The following is a 23,052-nucleotide window of genomic DNA, read 5'->3' as shown; positions in this document are numbered from 1 at the left end:
AGTAAAACAATAAATAAATAATAACAATAAAATAATTAATGTGCCAAAAAAACATGGATACAACACTTTTACTATAATAAAACCATGGGTAATTGTTGTAAGGGGAAGCATGCTTTGAATTTTAATATATCATGCAAACTTTATGACTTAAAATGTCAAGAAAAAACGAAAAATATTTGTTGCAGAATGCTGAACATGATCATGATCGTGGCTTGTCTTGGAAAACAAAGACAGTTTGACGTTCATCATAGGAGAAGTCACACTACAGGACGTGCCAAATCGGAGGTCAAATTTAATCACAACTGTCCTTATTTGACTTTCAGTGAACATGTCAAACTAACGATCAAATGCTACAGATTTTAGTCTAGAATCGGAAGAATCTTTTAGGATTTGCGAAATTGGTCTTAGACAGCCAGATAGTGGCCAAAATCGTGTAGTGTGAGCCCAGCTTTAACAGGAACATAAATGCACCACACACAATCAATAAAACAATATACCTCAAGTCTTATTCTAGATAAAGAATGAACATGAGTTGTTCTTACCTTAGAGTTTGTGTTTCCGTCCTGACTCTGATGTTTCTGTCTGCAGCTTCAAACTATGTGATTATTATATCTGCTCTGTCCTCATTCAGCACGTCACATCATTTGTTTATTACTCAAAAACAAAAGGCTTATTCATTTTTCTTCCTCTTTCACGTATATGTCAGCATATTTGTCTGTGTTGCTCATTGTGGCTGTAATTCTTTGGAAGTGTGTTAATTTGAATGTGGTTGAGACTGGAGCAGGGTCGGCACCAAGAGGGGGAGATTCAAGGGTCTGTATGTTCCATAATGAAGTATTGCATTTCCACAGTGGCTTAGCAGGAAAAATCCACCTCAACATTTGCATTTTCTCCCATGGTGTTTTTTTTTTTTTTTTTTTTTGGGCACCTTGGAAAATAACAGCATGTGTGTGTGTATATTTATTTATTTAGTTAGCTTGTTGTTAGTTTGTCACTTTGTATGTTGGGGTTTTTAGTGATTACACTGTATATATTTGTTCACGTCATCACTCATGGGCTTTTGTATACGTCTTCAGAGCTGATAAATTACACCTTGCATGTAAGTGCTATTGTCGGTAGAGCAATCATTTTTGCATGACATCACACTATATTATACATTTACAAGTAAACTACCACTAAATCTATATAAGTATACATACTGCATACATACTGAACTTCACTCAAGTATATTCATAAAATCAACTTGAGTATCCTTGAATCACATTTTCTTAAATCTTTTTTTCTTCACTCAAAGATCATCCTTTTAGACTTGAATTCATTGCCTTTCAAACTGAGTAATGGTTCTGATGTCATACCTGCATCACTATATTACTTTTGCTTTTGAAAGCTGTATGTCAGATTCAACCAATGAGAGTGTTTGGGGCGGGCCGTCTGTGTTTGGAGTGTTTGGAAAACCTGGAGCCGTAATGCTGTTTGCAGCACATCTGTACAAATTAAGTACTGCAGTTAATTAATCAATCAATCAGTAAATCAGTTGATCAATAAAAGACAAATGTGTTAATAGCCATCACTGGTTAGTCACTGGCAGTACCTCAAGGTACAAAAGCTAATAGGTATATCTTTCTAATGTATTATTCCCTAAATGGTACATATTAGTTCCTAAAGAGAAACCACTGCTTTGTATATGCAAATGTACAAAAATGGCACACATTATTACTGCATGTTTATTACAAGAAAATATCACCATTAGGCTTTTGCTCAGAAAAACAGTGTAATTGTGTTGTTTATAAAGTCAAGTCAAGTCAAGTCACCTTTATTTATATACCGCCTTTAACAATACAGAATTGTGACAAGGCGGCTGTACAGTATTAAATAGGAAACAGTACATCAACAATGCCAAAGGCAACATTAAACACTCACATTATAGGTAAAGGTAGTTAATCAAAAACAATAAAATAAAATGCAATATTGTGTTAAGAGAAAGTGTCCCCAACTAAGCAAGCCAGAGGCGAGCGGCAAGGAACCAAAACTCCATCGGTGACAAATGGAGAAAAAAACCTTGGGAGAAACCAGGCTCAGTCGGGGGGGCCAGTTCTCCTCTGGCCAAAGTTCCCGTGGTCTTGTGCCGACAGCCGTCTAGGTGATGTGGTCTTTAATGTGGATCCGTCTCTGGGGCTCATCTAGTTGATGTGGACTCCGCTGACATTCAGGGCTGTAGAGGTCGTCTCTAGGTGCTGATCCACCGTCTGGGCTGGGTTCGGACTGGATCCGGGGGACTGCAGTGACCATCTGATCTGGATACGGACTGGATCTGGTGGTTAATGTGACCTCGGAATAAGAGAGAAACAGACTAATATTAGCGTAGATGCCATTCTTCTGACGATGCACCGAGTACATCGGGTGTTATGGGAAGTGTTCCCGGTTCCGGTTGACCTAATTAGTGCAGCCTAACAATCCTTTAACGGATTTGAATTATAAGAATGTGGATTTGTTATGTGTAAGCAAGGTTAAAGAGATGGGTCTTTAATCTAGATTTAAACTGACAGAGTGTGTCTGCGTCCCGAACATTGTAGGGTAGATTGTTCCAGAGTTTGGGTGCTAAATAAGAAAAAGATCTGCCGCCCGCGGTTGATTTTGATATTCTCGGTATTATCAAATTGCCAGAGTTTTGAGAACGCAGCGGACGTGAGGGACTATAATGCGATAAGAGCTCACTCAGGTACTGGGGAGCTAAACCATTCAGGGCTTTATAAGTAATTAGCAAGATTTTAAAATCTATACGATGTTTAATAGGGAGCCAGTGCAGTGTAGACAGAACCGGGCTAATATGATCATACTTTTTGATTCTAGTAAGAACTCTAGCTGCTGCATTTTGGACCAGCTGGAGTTTGTTTATTAAGCGAGCAGAACAACCACCCAATAAAGCATTACAATAATCTAACCGTGAGGTCATAAACGCATGAATTAATGTTTCAGCATTTGACATTGATAGCATAGGTCGTAGTTTAGATATATTTTTGAGATGGAAAAATGCAGTTTTGCAAATACTAGAGATGTGGTTTTCAAAGGAAAGATTACCATCAAATAGCACACCTAGGTTCCTAACTGATGACGAAGAATTGACAGAACAGCCATCAAGTATTAGACAGTGTTGTAGGTTATTACACGCTGAGGTTTTAGGCCCAATAACTAACACCTCTGTTTTTTCAGAATTTAGCAGTAAGAAATTACTTGTCATCCAATTTTTTAACTCAACTACACAATCCATTAGTTTTTCAAATTGGTAAGTTTTGCCAGGCCCTAGAAGAAATATAGAGCTGGGTATCATCAGCATAGCAGTGAAAGCTAACACCATATTTCCTGATGATATCACCCAAGGGTAACATGTAAAGCGTAAAGAGTAACGACCCTAGTACTGAGCCCTGTGGTACTCCATACTGCACTTGAGATCGATATGATACCTCATCATTTACTGCCACGAATTGATGGCGATCAGATAGATACGATTTGAACCATGCCAGTGCACTACCACTAATGCCAACATAATTCTCAAGTCTATTCAAGAGAATGTTGTGGTCAACAGTATCAAACGCAGCACTAAGATCCAGTAGCACTAAGAGAGAGATACAACCACGATCGGATGACAAGAGTAGATCATTTGTAACTCTAATAAGAGCAGTCTCAGTACTATGGTACGGTCTAAAACCTGACTGAAAATCCTCACAGATATCATATTTTTGTAGGAAGGAAGATAACTGTGAGGATACAACCTTTTCTAATATCTTTGACAGAAATGGGAGATTCGAGATAGGTCTGTAATTAGTTAATTCGTTGGGGTCAAGTTGTGTTTTTTTAATTAGAGGCTTAATAGCAGCCAGTTTGAAGGTTTTGGGGACATATCCTAATGACAGTGATGAATTAATAATATTTAGCAGAGGATCTATGAGATCTGGAAGCATCTCTTTTAGTAGCCTAGATGGAATAGGGTCTAGCATACAAGTTGTTGGTTTAGATGATTTAACAAGTTTATACAATTCTTCCTGACCTATAGTAGAGAATGAGTTGAATTGTTCCCCAGGAGATCTATAGCGCACTATCTGATGCAACACTGTAATTGACGGCTGCATAGTGACAATTTTGTCTCTAATTGTATTGATCTTAGAAGTAAAGTAGTTCATAAAGTCATTACTGCTATGCTGATGGGCATAGTCAGTGCCTGTTGGTTCTTTATTTTTTGTTAACTTAGCCACTGTATTGAATAAATACCTAGGGTTATGTTTGTTTTCTTCTAAAAGAGTTGAAAAGTAGTCAGATCTGGCCGATTTTAACGCTTTTCTGTACGACAGGGTACATTCCCGCCAAGCAGTACGAAAAACCTCTAATTTTGTTTTCCTCCAGCTGCGCTCCATTTTCCGGGCTGCTCTCTTTAGGGCGTGAGTGTGCTCGTTATACCACGGGGTCGGACTATTTTCCTTAATCTTCCTTAGGCGCAGAGGAGCGACCGTATCTAGAGTCCTGGAAAAGAGAGAGTCAATAGTTTCTGTTACTTCATCAAGTTTTTCTGAGCTATCGGACATGCTGAAGAATTCAGATAAGTCAGGAAGATTACTTAGAAAGCAATCTTTTGTAGTAGAAGTGATGGTTCTACCATACTTGTAATAAGGAGTTGAATTTACAGTTTTAGTTATCTGAAGTATACACGAGACTAGATAATGATCAGAGATATCATCACTTTGCTGCAGAATCTCAACGGCATTGACATCAATTCCATGTGACAGTATTAAGTCTAGAGTATGATTTCGACAATGAGTGGGACCTGACACGTGTTGTCTAACTCCAATAGAATTTAGAATGTCTGTAAATGCAGCTGCCAGCGCATCATTTTCAATATCAACATGGATGTTAAAGTCACCTACTATTAAGACCTTATCTGTAGCCAACACCAGCTCAGATATAAAATCAGCAAATTCTTGAAGAAAATCTGTATGGTGCCCTGGTGGCCTGTATACAGTAGCAAGTACAAACGTCACAGGGGATTTATCATTAACAATTGTTTCTCTGGATAATGTTATATGAAGCACCATTACTTCAAATGAGTTATACTTGAAATCCACTCTCTGTGAAACACTAAAAATATTGCTATAAATTGTAGAAACACCTCCCCCTTTACCTTTTAGACGTGGCTCATGTTTATAACAGTAATCATGAGGAGTAGACTCGTTTAAGATAATGTAATCATCTGATTTTAGCCAGGTTTCTGTCAAACATAGCACATCTAGATTATGATCAATGATCATATCATTTACAAAAAGCGCTTTTGTAGAGAGGGACCTGATATTCAAAAGGCCAAGTTTTATCATTTGTTTCTCTGTATTATGTAAGTTTTTTATTTGTTGAACGTTGATTAGATTGTTACTCTTAAATTGGTTTGGACGTCTTTTGTATTGTCTAGCTCGGGGAACAGACACAGTCTCTATAGCATGATATCTAGGTGTAAGGGTCTCTATGTGCTGAGAATTAACTGATTTTGGTGACGTGAGGCGGCTAGCAGACGGTCGGATTAGCCAGTCTGTCTGCTTCCTGACCTCAGCTCCAGTTAGTCAAGTGCAAACTCTAAGACTATATGCCATATTACTAGAGAGAAGAGCAGCACCACCCCTGGAGGGATGAAGACCATCTCTTTTCAACAGGTCAGGTCTGCCCCAAAAACTTGTCCAAAGTAACCAAGGTAAAGTAACCTTGGCTTCAGAAATAAATGTCCTGAAAGGAAGAGACTTAAGATCCACTTATGTGTGATTGTTAACTAACATGTGTAACTTAAACTACTATATTCTCTGTGTTTGTAAAAGAAAACACAGCAGGTGTAGTGAAAAGAGAGATGGGTCTCATGTGATATGCATTTAAATGAGCCGTCCGCTGTAAAATGTATAAAAGAGTCTTCATCCTAAAATAAAAATGAGTGTATTTATGTATGGCTTGTTTGTGTATGTAAATGGTTTGACAGTCTTTATGTCTGTTTGGTAGTGTTTCCACAGAAACATGACCTTATCTGATATATTTCCAAAAGTATAACGGGTGTAGCAACATACATACACAGTACATTTACATTTAATAATTTAGCGGTTTTATCCAAAGCGACTTACAAATGAATGCAATGGAAGCAATCAAACCAACTCTTCAAGAGAGCAACAGTATACTAGCAGTTAGGGTCTCAGTTCTCTGTAAAGAGAAACGTACGGCCTGCAAATACATTAGTTACCAAATAATACACACATTCTTTCTATGGGTTGCGCTTCACTAAATAAAATTATTTAATAAACACCTGTTTACAATTAGCACTTATTCGCGCGTATACAGGACAATGTTCGAAGGGCGCACACGTAATATCTAAGGTAGCGCAGAGTCATGATCGCTATATATATATATATATGTAGTGGTGGAAGGAGCAAAACGACAGACACAGTGGGCGTGACGTCAGGCCTCGGAGAGGCTTTTATTATACAATATAAACATTGTAAATATATACATCAGTTGTAAATATATACATCAGTATTTTCGACTACATGTTCCAAGTCTATTCGTAGTCATCACTCAAGCTGCCCATCAGAACAGCAGAGCATCACTGCAAAAAGAGTACAGTGTGCCGCACAGTTGGCTGCAAAGCAAGCAGAGATGGAGATGGAGGAGGCTATTGCTACTCAAAGGCTAGAACTTAAAAGACTGGAGAATCAGAGAGATCTTCAAGTAATAGCTGCAAAGCTCAAGGTATACTCTGAAGCTGACTCAGATGAGTCCTGTAATAATAGTAGAGCAGCAAGCATTGAGGTAGCCAGTTGTCCTTTAGCATCTTCTAAAGAAATTAAGAAGGAACAAGCATGTAAGACAGATAACGAAATACAGATAAAACATACTAATGGTGAAGCATCAATAGTACAAGCCTTGCATGACACAATGGTTCTCAGCAGACTTCCTGCACCTGAGCCCTCAGTTTTCTCAGGGGACCCACTAAAGTTCTTAGAGTGGAGAACGAGTTTCAAGGCATTAATAGAACGGCGTTGCACAAATCCAGCTGATAAGTTGTTCTATCTACAGAAATATGTCAGCGGTGAAGCACAGTCTGTATTAGAAGGAAGCTTCTACAGAAAGGACAATGAAGCCTATGATCAAGCATGGGAAGCACTTAATTCTCGATACGGCCATCCATTTGTAATCCAGCGTGCGTTCAGAGAAAAACTGAATAACTGGCCAAAGATTGGTTCGAGAGAGTCTACTAAATTGAGACAATTCAGTGATTTTCTGACAGCCTGCAGCAATGCCATGCCACACATCAAAGGGCTTCAGGTGTTAAACGACTGTGAGGAAAATCAGAAAATGCTTCAAAAGCTCCCCGATTGGCTGACGTCTCGTTGGAATCGGCATGTAACAATGCAGCTGAGACGACTGGAAGAATACCCTACTTTCAAAGAGTTTGCTGATTTCGTGGCTCAAGAAGCAGAAATAGCATGCAACCCTGTAACATCCTTTCATGCCCTAAAACTCACTGAAGAGAAGCCATCTAGAGAAGTCAAACACTCAAAAGCTAATGCATTCATCACTAATGTGAAAGCATCAGATAAATCAAGAATAGTGCCAAGAACATACAGTGTTGAAGTAAGCAATTCAGTTGATTCAAACAGATCCAATAAAGTCAACAATGCATCTTCAGGTTCGAACCCAGTCACTTGAAGGTGTTGTGGGGAAAGCCACTCCATCCACAAATGTCAAACGTTCACCAGTAAATCTGTGGAGGACAAGAGAAAGTTCATATTAGACAACAACTTATGCTTTGGCTGTCTTAGGAAAGGACACAATTCAGAGGATTGTAGGAATAAAGCTACTTGTAGTATATGCAAGAAACCTCATCCAACACCACTTCATGAAGACCGGTCTTCGTCTACAGCAGTCACAGTTTCTCATACTATGCAAGCAGAACAAAACACATCTTCTTTTTCCTGTTGCGTAGACAGTGGTGATGGTGGGAGTACGTCAATGATAGTGCCTGTATGGATTTCTTCAACTTCCACTCCTGAAAGAGAGATCTTAGTTTATGCCCTTCTAGATACACAGAGCAGCAACACCTTCGTGGACCAAGAGGTATGTGAGAGGATGGGGGCAAGTTCAGAGCCAGTAAAGTTAAAGCTTACGACAATGATGGGAAAGGATTGTCATTGTTCAAAGTGAAAGAGTCAGTGGGCTCAGAGTAAGGGGGTTTGCCTCCCATGGCTTAATCAGTTTGCCACCTGCCTATACCAGAGACTTCATTCCTCTTGAACGTTCCCACATTCCTACTCCTGAAACCGCTAGAAGGTGGAGTCATCTGAAGGAAATTGCTCAAGAAATTCCAATGCTGCTGGATTGTAAAGTCGGACTCCTGATAGGTTACGATTGCTCAAGAGCTTTGGCTCCACGTCAAGTAATCACAGCAGGTGATGACGAGCCATACGCCGTTAGGACAGACTTGGGTTGGAGCATAGTTGGCTGTTCACTGCATATCACAAAGTCAACTGAAGTTACAGGCCTGTGCCATCATGTATCTGTTAAAGAACTCCCAATACTGACACCTACCTCTGTCATCAGAGCACTTGAATCAGACTTTAGAGATACAAGTCCAAGAGAAAGGAGCATATCACAAGATGATATACAGTTCACGCAATTCCTGAATGAGAAAATTCATCAAAACTCTGAGGGACACCTTAAACCCAACAAGCCAGCTATATGCTGGAGCTCTGGGAGACAACCCCCAAAGCAACTAACACCCCAAAAGGACTCAGTTGCCAGGACAACGATCTGATAAGAGGTTTTATTGCCCAGAGGAATGCGCATTTGCCCATGCAACATTCGCCCATAGGAAAGACACAATGCCTATAGAAATAGACTCTTTCCTATTCATTCACAGACAAACCTTTCTTTGACCTTCCTATCACACATAGCCCAGGTCATAGTGTACAGTATTACTGCACTGTATTTTAATTTTGTCTGTTGTATTTGTATTTGTCTTTCTACTGTTTTATGCATGCGTTATGATAGATGACTAGTCGTATAACCCACCTATGCCATGTTTGGTCTCTTTGAATTCGTATTTTGATGATCTAAAAGATGGTGTAAATTAGATGTTGACACCTATGCAACATATTAGTGTTTTAAGAAACCTTACTAGTTTTTGCATTAACACCCAATCAAGTTTCATATGCAAAATACCATGCTCACAGACAAAGAGTCGTAAACTTTCCCTCCAAAGATGAAAGTTACCATCGGTTCGTGGACCTCCTGGAGGCGCAGCTTCCAGAGAGCTTAAAGGCATCAAACGATTGATCGCCCCCTCTCTCTTCACTCTCTCCTTCTCCCGATTGCTGCTCGTGTGGAGGAACCCCCGGGGAGCCTGAGCCGGCACAGGGCGTGCCCGACAGGCCCCAACATACAGAGCTGTGGATCTTGACCACAAAGAGCCAGACATTTCCACTCAAACCTGGAATTCATCTTCGTGACTCGCCTCAGTCAGTCAGTGGTTCTTGTAGAACCATCGAAGATGAGCTAGAACTCTTCAGGACTTCCCTAAGCGTGCACCAGGCCTTGCCTGTCCATTCCCCAAAGATCACAGGACTTCAGCTGGGTCCCTCTCAGCTCTTCCTCTTCTTCACTTTTCACATGGGGAGAAACTCCCAGTCACCATTGAGTCAGAACATCTTTGGAGTTCATCACTCTTCAGACCCGGAAGAACGTGATCACGATTCCAAAAGCACCACTGCTCCAACCATCAAGACTTTCACCAGAGACTGCATTCGGACACTTGTTCAACGACCAAGGCAATGCAAGTATCGTACATTTAACTAAACAAAACAGAGGTTTAGTATAAGCTGTAGACAGCACTGATGGTTTCACTCAGGTGGTTAACTTCATTTCCTTGTCTCTCTCTAAATGCTTCTCACTTGCCCTTCCCCCATGTATGAGTGAGTTTATGTTTGTTTGTTTAGATTAGTTATGTGTTGGTCCTTCGTTAATAAAACTCTTGTGCACAAATTACATGAGTGTTGATTCTGATTCTGCCTTGCAAATTAATGTCCCTTTACGATTCCGATTCGAGCTACATGCTCTAATGCAATGGTACTTTAAGAAAGTTATTTTCTGTGGCCAAGAAAATATAATTTCTTAGAGTTGATATAAAAATTATACTGAATGTTCGCTGGGCAACCAGATTAGTTGATGGAAAATTAATTCTGCTACAGTTACTACTGGCAGCTGATATAAATAATTGTAATTAATCATAATTAATTGTAATTATTTATATACATTTCCCTTTGAGCTAAAATCGCTGCAGACTTAACACTGAAATATTAATTTCTTCATGAATTACTTTTACTTTCTGGTCTGGAGAAAAGAGGGAAAACTTTATAAAATAAGTGTCATTACATAGAAGATACTGCACACAATTTGTGTTGCTTAAACTGTTTATGCATAAACCTATTAATTAATAATTTTGGGTTATTCAGGACAATGTGGTTTTAAATAATAGTGTTACTGCATGTAAAGAACCTTTAAAGAACCATTTTTAGAGTGTTGCTATTTATATTATGAATTATATTATTGTGAACATTAAAGTGTCCAAACATCAGAAACAGTAAAGCAAAATCAGATGAGTGCACAGACACCTCCATGACTCTAGGTGGCGCTATAACACAGTATACTCGTTTACAATTATCTCTATAAGAACACCAGCTGTCCTCACACAATATTGTATACCCATCTTCACTTCTGCCATTTGAAGAATAAATCGGATTTATTTCTGCTGAGACACAAAACATATTCTTCTTCAGAGCTGCTGCTCACAGAATCATATTCAACCATTTCCAAAGATGATTATAATACATTAAAGTCATAAGAGAGAGAAGTAACTACACCAGCATAGAGATTCTTAAAACACGCATTAGCGAAAAATAAATAAATAAATAATAATAATAATAATAATGATACTTTTCATTATTACTTTACATTAATGCATCTAATTGTACATTGATAAGAGCACATTATCATGATGAAAATGAAAGAAAACGGTATAAAGTTTTCTCTAATGATAAGTAAATATGATGCCCATATGACTCCTCATAAAATTAAATTGGTACACGAATGTCTCATAATTCTGAAATTATTAATTAACAGGAAGTACATGTTGAAAGTGTCTGTAAAAGCAGTTCTGAGTGATGAGGCTCTTAAAATGGTGCAAAGAGACCAACAGAATATCAACAAGAAACACACAAGCATTAGTTATAAATAAAGTATAATTAGTTACTAATTAAATGTAAGTATATTCATTCACTCTTAATATCTGCTGCAGATGAAGTTGAGTTTGTCAGTTTCAGGACGGCTGATCCAGTGCTGATCTCCTCCAGACTGAACTGCTCCAGATCTCACTGTGTGTTCACAGTCCTCCTCTGATGTGCCGTTCCCTGGTGCCCAGTTCTGATAGCACACGGTCTCTCCACTCACCCAGAACCAGATGCCCAAAATACGGGAGTGACGTAAACCCAACCACACTGCCGCAGTAGACGCCCGTTTAACCACATTCATCACCTCATGCTGAATCTCTTCTGAATGAACCGAAACCAGATCCACATAATTCTGTCTGCAGTATCTCAGAGCTTCAGACCACGTCAGATTCTCTTTGATCAGAATCAGTTTATCTGAAAACGAAAGAGAAAGACTGATCAAAAACAACATGCAGAACAAACATGAATTTGTCATGTCAGACATGTAGTGTGACTGTCAAGAGATCTGGAGATGATGGATGGATCATGTGTGTTGTGAGGATCTACTCACCTTCATGACACACAAAAGGATACTGACTGGTGCAAGAGAAGTCATGCCATTGTCCCTCAGCATTCAGTTCAGCAGCTGTACAGTTTTCACCAAGATTATAATTATCAGGTTGACCAGACTTCCAGTATCTGAATGAGGAGTTACTCTGATCTGACCACTGCCATGAGTCTCTGAACAGACCGATCCAGACAAATGATCCAGATAACTGTCTATCACTAATGATCTTCTCAACCTGTTGATTCTCATTCTGGTTTCTCACACTGACCAGATCAATGTGATTCTGTCTGCAGTAATTCTGAGCATCTGTCCAATTCAACGTCTGATTGACAAAGACGAATCCTGTGTTTGCTTTAAGAAAAACAAAAGCACTTGTAACCCAGATAGTTAATCTAATATTAAGTGTCTAATATTTATATAAAATATTTAATTCATACCACTGAAAAACTAAAGGACTAAAAAAAAAAAAAAAAAAAAAAAAAAAAAAAAAAATAATAATAATAATAATAATAAAAAAAACTCATTAAGTAACATTTATTTACATTGTTATAAATAATTAAAAGAAAGTTTCCCGAACTGATTACTAATTGGTGAGCTGAAAGGTTAGCTCCGCCCTTACTGGAAAGTTCCAGAAGAGCGCGTGCAGGAAGAGAATAGAAGAAATACGAATAAGTTTGCGAGAGTGAGAGGAAAAAGTTAAATGATTCAGCGATGGGTTATTAGCAGATTAAGAAATAACTTTGCAAGATATTGTTTCTTATAAATCCATGCTTTGAGAGAGACGCGACTAGAAACATCACTGAAAGAAAGACGCAGCGAGAAGCTTGTGAAATCGAGCTTAATCTGTATTTCTTCGGAGGAATATTCCATTTACTTTTTCCTTTTTGATACGTTTCTTCTTGGTGAGTACACATTTGGTTACAAGGAGTGTATACAACTAAATTGAATGTAAGTACTACTATGGGAGGTTGTGAAGTTAACGAGGATTGTAAGGGAGTAATGTCAAAATGTCTGAAATGCTTTATTTGTACTTTAATATGCCCTGTGAGTGTGTATAGTTACGTTTTAAGTTGTTGAAGAATGTTTCATTTGAGAAGACGTAATATTTTTCCGTGTAAAATGTGAACCATGTGTTGCTATCTTTGCTAACGATGCGTTTAGACTGCAGTGTGTTAATTAAGCACATGGCGACTAGCATGTATGTGTTGCCTATATGCAAATAATTGAAACGGACATTTTAGTTATTTGAAATGGTTTATTTGAACAAGTCACTAATGATTGTTTTTGGCTTTGTTTTTGCAAGGCTGTTTGTTTTTTTTGTTGTTTTTTTTTTCGTTTTGTTTTCCTCTCTCTTTGAATGTTTGAAGAACTGCTGCTGTGATTCTGAATCTTGTCTGGGCCGTGGCTTCCTGTTCCTGATTTGGACTGGCAAGCCATCCAAATGTTTCGTACCTGGAAACAGAGTAAAAAGTTTCCTGAAAAGTTTCCTGAAATTGAAACTGAGAGGCTGATACTGAAACTGAGAACTAAGGGTTTGATGTTGAACTTTGGAAACTGATTTTGATACACTGAACTTTGTTTGAACTCTGATATTTTTTTCGTTATTGTCTTGAACTATTATTGGTTATTGTTACCTATTTGGGTTTTGTTTGTTTTCTATTATTTTAATCTCAAAAGATTACAATTCATTCAAAGACACAAAACAAACAGAACAATACACCTACCTTTTCCTTGATTTCCTGCATTTCAGTAGTTCTTGTAGTTATTATATTTTGCTGTCTTTTGCTCTAGTGAGTCAACCCTTGTCTTCTGACTTCTGGTCTAAGTAATCCCACGTTTAGTAGTAGTTGCTGCTGTATCGCAGTTGTGGTCACACCGTAATTTAGAAATCGTGAACCAAATGCTACCTAGCTCCACTATAATAGCTCCTTTAATGGTAAGGTTATAAGCTTGTAGTTAAGTTTATAACTGAATAGCTTTAATGTCAAGTAATTTATACCAGTTTGTAATATGGACACATGCTGAATAAAAGCTGATAAAAGTGTGAAGTGTGGCTGTGAGGTTGTGTTGTACATGTTTATCTCTATCCTGTATAAATGTAAACATATATGCAAAGCATGAGAGTTTGAAGAATCATGAGAGAGAAAGGTAATAAGAAAATAAAGGAAAAATAAATTAATAAATTGTAACGCAGACACTGAAGCAGTGTTCGAATCCATGTGCGGTCGTTTATTATTGATGTAAACAGAATAAGACGTAAACACAATAGCAGGCAGAGGGTCGAAAACCAAGAGGCAGTCCAGTAGAGCAAACACAACAGAAGGGCAGTCCAATAAACAGTGGTACATAGACAGGCAGAGGGTCAAAGCCGTAAAACAGTCCACACAGGCTACCAAAACAAAGGGGGCAAACCAGGAGACAATAACGAAGAGACAGGCGTCAGTTCAAAACGAGAAGGCAGTCCAATCAGTGCAAACAATCCAAGGGTAAATCCGTAAACTCGTAAATCCAGAAACAAGGCAGAACGGCAACAGTAAATCCAACAATGAGTAGTAGAACGCTCGGTAAGGCAGAATAAACTGGCAATACTTCGCGGGGGGGGCGAGCACATGGCTAGAGTTTAAATAGCAGCAAACAGGAAGTAAAGGAAGAAGCAGCAGAGGGAGCGGTGGCAGTCAGTACTCGGGTGAGGGCTCCCTCTGCTGGCTTGGCGTTACATAAATAATATTTATGTTGTCCAAATTATTTTAGCCTTTATCTAAATAATAATTAAAACTTGTAAGAAATGTTTTCAGTGAAATTCAAAACATTAAGTATGATTAAATGTGTCACAGAAGTTATCTCCTCGCTCAGTTCCTTGTTTGGTTTGTTTATGATTATGAATATTACTATGAGATCTTACATATAGAGCTGCTAAATTATAATTCAAACTTCTCTTTTTGTTTTTTTTGTTTTTTTTTTCAGTTAACAATAGTTTGTCAGATGTATCTGCCACAACATTACAAAGTAGATTTGACTTGACTTGGTTTTCATCATTATTATTATTATTATTATTATTATTATATTTACACTATACACATACAATTGTCTCTTTTTTTTTTCTTTTTTTTTTTCATATGAAGTATCTTTTGGTGAATTAATGTTTATGACGTTAGGTGTTTGTACTCACTGTTGTTGCAGATGAAATGTCGGTTATCACTACATGGCAGATCCTCCCATTGTCCATTTTTCATCATAGCACAATAACTGTCTTCAGGTTGTCCAGTAAACCAGTTCAGATAGAGCGCAGGTTCACCTGAACACCACTGCCATTTATCACGACCCGTCTTCTGCAGCCCAATCCAGACATACTGAACACTTCTATCATTCACACTCTTCTTCAGCTTGTTCATGTCGTTCATGTTGTCAACGGTGGCCAGATCTGTGTAATTCTCTCTGCAGTATCTCTGAGCTTCAGTCCAGTTCTTCATCTCATTTATAAAGTGATACTGACGCTGAACACATTCAGATACGGAGCAGAGAGCTGTGAAAGAGAGGCTTTGCTTTAATGCTTTTAGAAACCATAAATAAAACCACAAACACACTCCCCAATGAGAGGAAGAATGAAATACAGAGTATGATCCATTTCTGAAGAGGAAAGATATAGATAAACTCAAATATCAAACATGCCTAGTTTCATTTTTGGTGAAACATGATTTCAGTCATGGATCACAAAACGATCCAAAGTGGGGACCCGGGGGTAGGGGGGATTCGCATATTAATTTATTATTATTATTATTATTATTATTATTCCTATATTTTTTTTAGATTTTTAGAATATAGATCACAGTTCTCCCACAATTCTAAAAAGAAAACATTAGTAAAGTAGTTAGCAAAACAAAATAAAATGTGGGCTACTTTACTTGAGTGTCTGACAAAATGTTTTATGTAATGTTATGAATGAGTCTATTTATAAATGTCCAAAATGTTATGAATGGTTCAGACATCAAATACATTTTAACAGTCACTGGTCGCCACCTACTGGCATAATGTAACATGTAGGCCTACAATCTATATTTTTTCAGCATAACATTAGTTTCAAAGGTCAATTGCTCATTTTGATCATGGCTGCCTAAACATCAGAGTCTAGGCTATATCCGGGCTATAAACTTTTACCCCAATACTTTCCTAATTAAATGTCTGCACATTACACGTTGCCTTTTTTTTCCAGTTTCACTTTCGAAATCGATCACGTTCGGCAAGGAGGGGAGAGGAGGTAAAGGGGGGCAAAGCCCTGTTTGTAAGAGTCCTTTACAGTTGTTGCTTGTCAGCCTGTGCGAACATGATGAACATGTCACACCTGTGGAATCTCAGTTGTCATTCAGGCGGGAGTGCCGGAGTTTATGGTGGATACAAGAAATCTCTAGCAGGCCTGAACTGGCTAATTGGGAGCACTGGCCGTGAAAGCTAGTTTTTGTCTAATGAAAATGCATATAAATAGCATGGTTTTCTGTTTCTATTTGGCAAGCTATTTGTACGCAGAAATTGACTTTGGCGTGCATAGGAGCTCCTAACGCCAAGATAAATTCCTTGTCTGTGTTAATGCAGACACATATAGCTAAAGCTGACTAATATCGTCTTGGTCTTGAACAAGATAAGGTAACATGAAAATAAGTCTCAAAACTGCCTAAATGGCTCTCAATTTGAGCGTGCTGCAGTTCCACTTTTCACCACAGATTTACATTGTAAAATTTGTGGGGCACTGTTGAGTTCGGGTGCCCCGCCTATTATCATTTTACGTGCCTACCGACCTTTACGACAATTAACTATGGTTTTTTACTAAAAATAAAACCAAAAAACATGGTTACCATGGTTTAACTATGGTAACCACAAATTAAGCATGGTCTTGCTACACTAACCATAGCTTAACCATGGCATTTGTATTAAAACTATGGTTATAAAAATTGTAATTAATGTGCCAAAAAAAAACATGATTACTACACTTTCACTTTGAATTTTAATATATAATGCAAACTTTACGACTTGTAAAGTTGTAAAAAATGTCAAGAAAATTCGAAAAAAAAATATTTGTTGCAAAATGCTGAACATGATCGTGGCTTGTCTTGAGAAACAAAGACAGATTGACATTCATCATAAAAGTCAGACTGCAGGACATGTCCCAAATTGGAGGTCAAATTTGCAGCGGTCGTTAATCAGCTGTCGGTGAACATGTCAAACTAACAATCAAAGACTACAGATTTAAGTCTAGAATCTTTTATTAAATTGGTCTCAGACGGCCAGATACACAGGAAAAATGGCGGAGTAGTTTTTCAAGAGTTAAATTTTTTTTCCTCAAAAATAGTTGTTTTTGCTCTATTTTGAGTGTACAGAGTAAAATTTATCCGTAGAGTGGGAGCAAAATTACAGAGTAACTGTGACTCCTCCCCAATTTACTCTCATCCCTTCATTGATCCGCCATTACTGTTAATCACGGCCATCGACTGCTGCTGCTTTGGGTTTAGAAGACGGCACACTTCTGCTGGATGGTAAAGTAAGTAAAGTTTCAAAGTCTTACTATTTATTTTAATTATATTCGCCTTTGCTTTGAGGTCGGATCGTTTTGCCATGTGTTTTGAATGTTTAAGAGATCGCTTGCCTTCTCCTGTCAGCTTGAAAACTAGTTAATGTTAGGCAAAGTTTAAAATCAAATAGCTAACATATATATTTTGAACATTTATTTTGAACGTTAATTGAAATTAGCTAACGTTAGCTGCCTATCAATGTTTCTCCACTAAACTATTGTGACGATAGGCTCGAGTTGTGCACTACATGTACTTGACTCGGAAAAGAGTTAAATTAACGTTAGCCTTAACTGGATTGTTGAAGGCCATTTTGATGTGGATTAGTCCTATTTAGACAGTAAGTTAACTGTTTCTCATGAGAACGAAAGGTATTTTTAACATTTACGAGGGCTAGTCTGTGATTTTATTGCAGAATGTCAGTGTTTCAATTCAAAATTCAATTCGATTGAATCCTTTTTGACCACTGCGGAACACGTACAATAGCTTTTGCACTTCATTGTAGTTTTCAAGCATTTTTAATATGTAAACTTTAATTACGGAAATAATGGGAAGAATTTATAAGAACAATATTTCATAAACGCTCCACCTCAGTGACAGAGAAAGAGGGAAAAACGTTGGAAATGGGACATACAACAGTGCAATGTTAATACTAGCCTACAATTAGGCCATATACATTAAAGATATAAACCAAGCAATTATTACAAATTAAAAACATATTAGTGAACAAAGATAACTCATGTTGTGTAGTGCACTAATGAATGTTTTTTCATCATCTGACTGAGTGTTATTGCCTTGTGTTTAACTTTGTAACTTTGTCTTTTTGGTTTCTTTAGGATGTAAACCAACAACATTGTCAGAATGAAGTTCAAAGAAATATATTTTTTTCTTCAAAACCTTTTACATTTCAAATGTTTTGGGAACGTGGTAAGAGAAACTTTAACATTTTTAATATCTTTAATACTTTTCATTAATAATGGTGAAATGGTAAAAATCGTGGTAGCACATTTGACAAATGAACATGGGTAGGCTGTTTATACTGTACTTTGTTAATTGATGTTTATGATGTTATTGGTTTATGTTTGTGTGTGTGTAGAAAAAGCCCTTCCTGTAGTTTAAAGGAAGAATCTGCGAAGAGAATCATCTCCCTATTCCTATGCTTGGTTGACCCCAGGAGCAAGTTTCGTTATGTAAGTAGCTGTTGCAAATATTTTCAATTTATTTTCCAACACTTCTACCCTGATATTTTCGCAAGGGCCTAGTACAGGAGTTGCAGATTTACAGTTAGAAATTGTCTTCATTTAGGACTCTGAATAAAAAAAAATAATGTATAAGTTTATGACTTCATTTCAATACTTGTAGAGGTTTCAGCTCAGTTCATCCACACATCTGTAGTCATCAAGACTTGGTTGTGATGAAAAACTAAAAACCTAAAATAAATTTTTATTTTGTTTCTGTATCTCCAGGTTGGAACAGCAAATTGTCTTCCATTTTGATGCTGGTTCACCTTTTGCCACCCTCTCAAGTCACCGCCACGTAAGACCGGGAAAGATCTCAGCTAGGCAAACGTGATCGTCTTGTGAAATTCATCAAGGTGAAGCTACTAATGAAGCATATCAAATGACACTAGTTGATAATATTGTAATACTGTATGATCTTGAACGTGCTTATTTCTCAGAAAGGCTCTTAAAGGGATAGTTCACCCCAAAATGAAAATTCTGTCATTTATTACTCACCCTCATGTTGTTTCAAACCTGTAAAACCTTTGTTTTCATCTTCGGAACACAAATGAAGATAATTTGGAAAAAAATTTGAGAGATCTTTGAGCTTCATAGACAGCAAGAGTCCTACCACGATCAAGGCCAGAAACTTAGCAAGGACATTGTTAAAATAATCCATGTGACATCAGTGTTTCTACAATAATTTACAATGCTACGAGAATACTTTTTGTGCGCAAAGAAAAATAATATAATTATTCAACAATTCTTCTCTTTCAAGTCACCATCCTCCGCCATAATCGAGAGTACCCTGATGCATACGTGTGATGCTGCTGACACAGGAACACACATGCGCTGCGTTTGTTTACAAAGCATGCGCATGCATCATGATACTGTCTTTAATGGTGGAGGACAGTGACTTGGGGGAGAAGAACTGTTGAATAAAGTAGTTATTTTGGTTTTATTGTGCACAAAAAGTATTCTTGTAGCTTTATAAAATTATGGTAGAATCAGTGTCACATGGACTATTTTAACAATGTTCTTACTACATTTCTGGGCCTTGAATGTGGCAGTACACTTGCTGTATATGCAGGGTCAGAAAGCTCTTAGATTTCTTGAAAAATATCTTAATTTGTGTTGCGAAGATGAACAAAGGTCTTACAGGTTTGGAACAACATGAGAGTAATTAATTAATAACAGAATTTTCATTTTTGGGAGAAATCTTTTAATCACCTGTCCTCTAAATTATTGTTCTTGTGCTGCTATTTTCTACTTCACATATTTAGTAACAATCTGTTGGAATTATGTAAAACCTAAACTTTGGTGGAAGACAGACATCTTTATTCATTTGTTTCTTTATTCATGCTGTATATTGACTAACTTTTAAGTCACATTGGCAATAATGTATTTTCATTCTTTTACAGACTGTTACCAGTATCCAAGGGCAGTTGGATGGCTTTTGAGAGAGTCTCCAGCTGTATCTACTTGTTGTTGGGCTGATGAGAAGTAGGGTCCAGTCTTGTTTTATTGTAATTGTCCAATATGCTCTACTCTGTAAGACCTGTCCATTGTATATAGCTTTCTGCAAAACACTGTCTATGATATAGATGCAGAAACCACCAAATGATCATGATCACAAGTGTAATATTGTAAATGTAAGTGTATTATTTAAATAGGAGATTGAAAAAATAAAATTTTGAGACATGAGTATACAGTTTGTTGTAGACTCTTTTTTTTTTTTTCAGATTGAAAAGCAAGTTTTTCATTTCTATTTTTAGGGGTTTTTGAGGATAGAATATGAATGATGTAATTTAAAAGATTAACTCTGGATAGAGTTATTTAGTCTTTAAAGTTCACTCATAATTGATAAAAAACAACTCTGGAAGAGATGTAAATTTTGGCAGAGTAAATTTGACTTTCTTCTGAACTGAGTAAAATAGTACAAGAGTTAATTTCAAAAAACACTAAACAGAGTCAAATGTAACAGGAGAGAGTAAAATATTAACACCAAATTGAGCAAAATTAACTCTGGAAAAACAACTCTATCAAAAGAGTAACTTTTACTCTTTTCAGAGAGGGACCAAATGTTATCTGGCACAGAGTAAAATTTTCTTCAATTTGAGTAAATTTTACTCGGGCAAATTTACTGTGTAGTGGCCAAAATCGTGCAGTGTGAGCCCAGCTTTAACAGGCATATAAATGCACCACACACAATTAGTAAAACAATATACCTCAAGTCTTATTCTAGATAAAGAATGAACATGAGTTGTTCTTATCTTAGAGTTTGTGTGTTTCTGTCCTGACTCTGATGTTTCTGTCTGCAGCTTCAAACTATGTGATTATATCTGCTCTGTCCTCATTCAGCACGTCACATCATTTGTTTATTACTCAAAAACAAAAGGCTTTTTCATTTGTCTTCCTCTTTCACATATATGTCAGTATATTTCTTTGTGTTGGTCATTGTGGCTGTAATTCTTTGGAAGTGTGTTCATTTGAATGTGGTAGAGACTGGAGCAGGGTCAGCGCCAAGATGGGGAGATTCAAGGGTCTGTATTGTTGTGAATTTTTTTCTTAGAGACCGGGAGACGTTTTCGGATATCTTGAAGCAGAAGTTTCTCTTTATTCAGATACTCGCTGCTTGGCACTGCAGTCATCAAAAAGTCTAACAATATCTCACCACAGAAGAGACTTAAGATCCAGTTATGTGTGATTGTTAACTAACATGTGTAACTTAAACTACTGTATTCTCTGTGTTTGTAGAAAAAAACACAGCAGGTGCAGTGAAGAGAGAGATGGGTGAGTGCGATATGGAAGGATGGGAGGAGAGACAATGTGTGTCTCATGTGATGTGCATTTAAATGAGCCGTCCGCTGTAAAATGTATAAAACTCAGAGTCTTTATCCTAAAAAAAAAAAAAATGAGTGTATGTATGTAAATGTGGTTCCACAGAAATATGACCTTATCTGATATATTTCCAAAAAAAAAAAAAAAAATAAGTATAACGGGTGTAGCAACATACATACACAGTACATTTACATTTAATAATTTAGAAGTTTTATGCAAAGCAACTTACAAATGAAGGCAATGGAAGCAATCAAACCAACAAGAGAGCAACAATATACTAGCAGTAAAGGCACAGCTCTGTTCTGAAAAGGGGGCCGGGAGCAGCAGCTCATTAGCATTTAAAGAGACATGCATTAAAACAGTGTTTTGGGGACATCTGAGACTAATATTACATCTTGTAAAAAGAGGCATAATAGGTGCCCTTTAAAACACTTGTTTGGATTAAAAATATGTTGTTATTTGCATAAAGTGTTGTACCTGGATGCTATTGTATGAACAAATGGTAATGTATCATTATTTCCATAATAGTAGCGATTATTACAAGGCATTATTATACAGAACCGCAAACTTAGGCGGATTAAACTTTGTAAACATTTCCAGCTTGAGCACTTATGCTAGCGGGCTAACGCGGCTGTTTAACGGTGTAATCACGCTCAAAAAGATCGCTAAACGTCATCATCATCTTATAATCAACATCAGGATTACATTCATATCAATCACCATCAACACTTTGTGTGATTTTTAGCAACAAAGTAAACTTATAGCTTCACAAACTTTCTCTTGCACATCAACACGGCATGAGTGACAGCGTGACTGCGCTGTTGACGTGATGCTGGTGTAACAACTTATTCTTAAAGGGAGAGAATTCACAACAGTAGTAAACAAAACTAAACTAAAGTTGTAGTGGAAAAATTGATATCATGACAGCCTTAATTTAGATGATGCTTTCTTTATTAGCAACAATATCAAAGTGAATTAAATCAAAAACATATTACAGTGTGATTCAAGAAAAACTGGTTCTCTGAAAATGAATTCAATGACTTGTTTCCACAGGCGTTTTATGGATTGAGGTTATGGCGAATGGACAAGAAGGTAAGAATCATCTAGTTTTTTGAGATGTTTGTTCCGTTTTGTCTGTCCCCAGCAGGCACAGGACGTCAATATAACGTCAGATTGACGTTGGACCCCAACGTTGGACAGACGTGGTATTTTGGTTGAAAATGAAAATCGGGTTGACGTCAGATCCCAACGTCAGATTGACGTCAATCTCCAACGTTGGACAGACATTGCATTTTGGTTGAAAATGAAAATCGGGTTGACGTCAGATCCCAACGTCAGGTTGATGTCAGATCCCAACGTCGGATTGACGTCAATCTCCAACGTTGGACAGACGTTGCATTTTGGTTGAAAATGAAAATCGGGTTGACGTCAGATCCCAACGACAGATTGACGTCAATCTCCAACGTTGGACAGACGTTGCATTTTGGTTGAAAATGAAAATCAGGTTGACGTCAGATCCCAACAATCTCCAACGTAGGACAGACGCTGCATTTTGGTTGAAAATGAAAATCAGGTTGACGTCAGAT

General features: G+C 37.4%; 1 protein-coding gene and 1 long non-coding RNA gene across 2 annotated transcripts; one reads left to right on the top strand and one right to left on the bottom strand.

The window, feature by feature from the left end:
• Window positions 1–11,335: 11,335 nt before the first annotated feature.
• LOC127159523 (C-type mannose receptor 2-like) lies at window positions 11,336–16,620 on the bottom strand. Its single transcript, XM_051102330.1, has 4 exons — window positions 16,569–16,620; window positions 15,017–15,370; window positions 11,851–12,198; window positions 11,336–11,714 (listed from the first exon to the last, which is right to left on the bottom strand). Exons 1-4 carry the CDS (start codon window positions 16,618–16,620, stop codon window positions 11,353–11,355), a joined length of 1,116 nt encoding a protein of 371 aa, XP_050958287.1. The 3' UTR covers window positions 11,336–11,352.
• Window positions 16,621–17,360: 740 nt separating this feature from the next.
• Window positions 17,361–20,312, top strand: LOC127159521 (uncharacterized). The gene is made up of 5 exons (XR_007826467.1): window positions 17,361–17,377; window positions 18,242–18,332; window positions 18,502–18,595; window positions 18,872–18,999; window positions 20,047–20,312. It is a non-coding gene; the product is annotated as an uncharacterized LOC127159521 (long non-coding RNA).
• Window positions 20,313–23,052: the final 2,740 nt, after the last annotated feature.

The sequence above is a fragment of the Labeo rohita genome, unplaced genomic scaffold (assembly GCF_022985175.1).
Source record: "Labeo rohita strain BAU-BD-2019 unplaced genomic scaffold, IGBB_LRoh.1.0 scaffold_224, whole genome shotgun sequence".
In the NCBI taxonomy this organism is placed as follows: Eukaryota; Metazoa; Chordata; class Actinopteri; order Cypriniformes; family Cyprinidae; genus Labeo; species Labeo rohita.
Note: the sequence above shows the minus strand (reverse complement) of the source record. Positions and strands in the feature narration are given on the sequence as shown.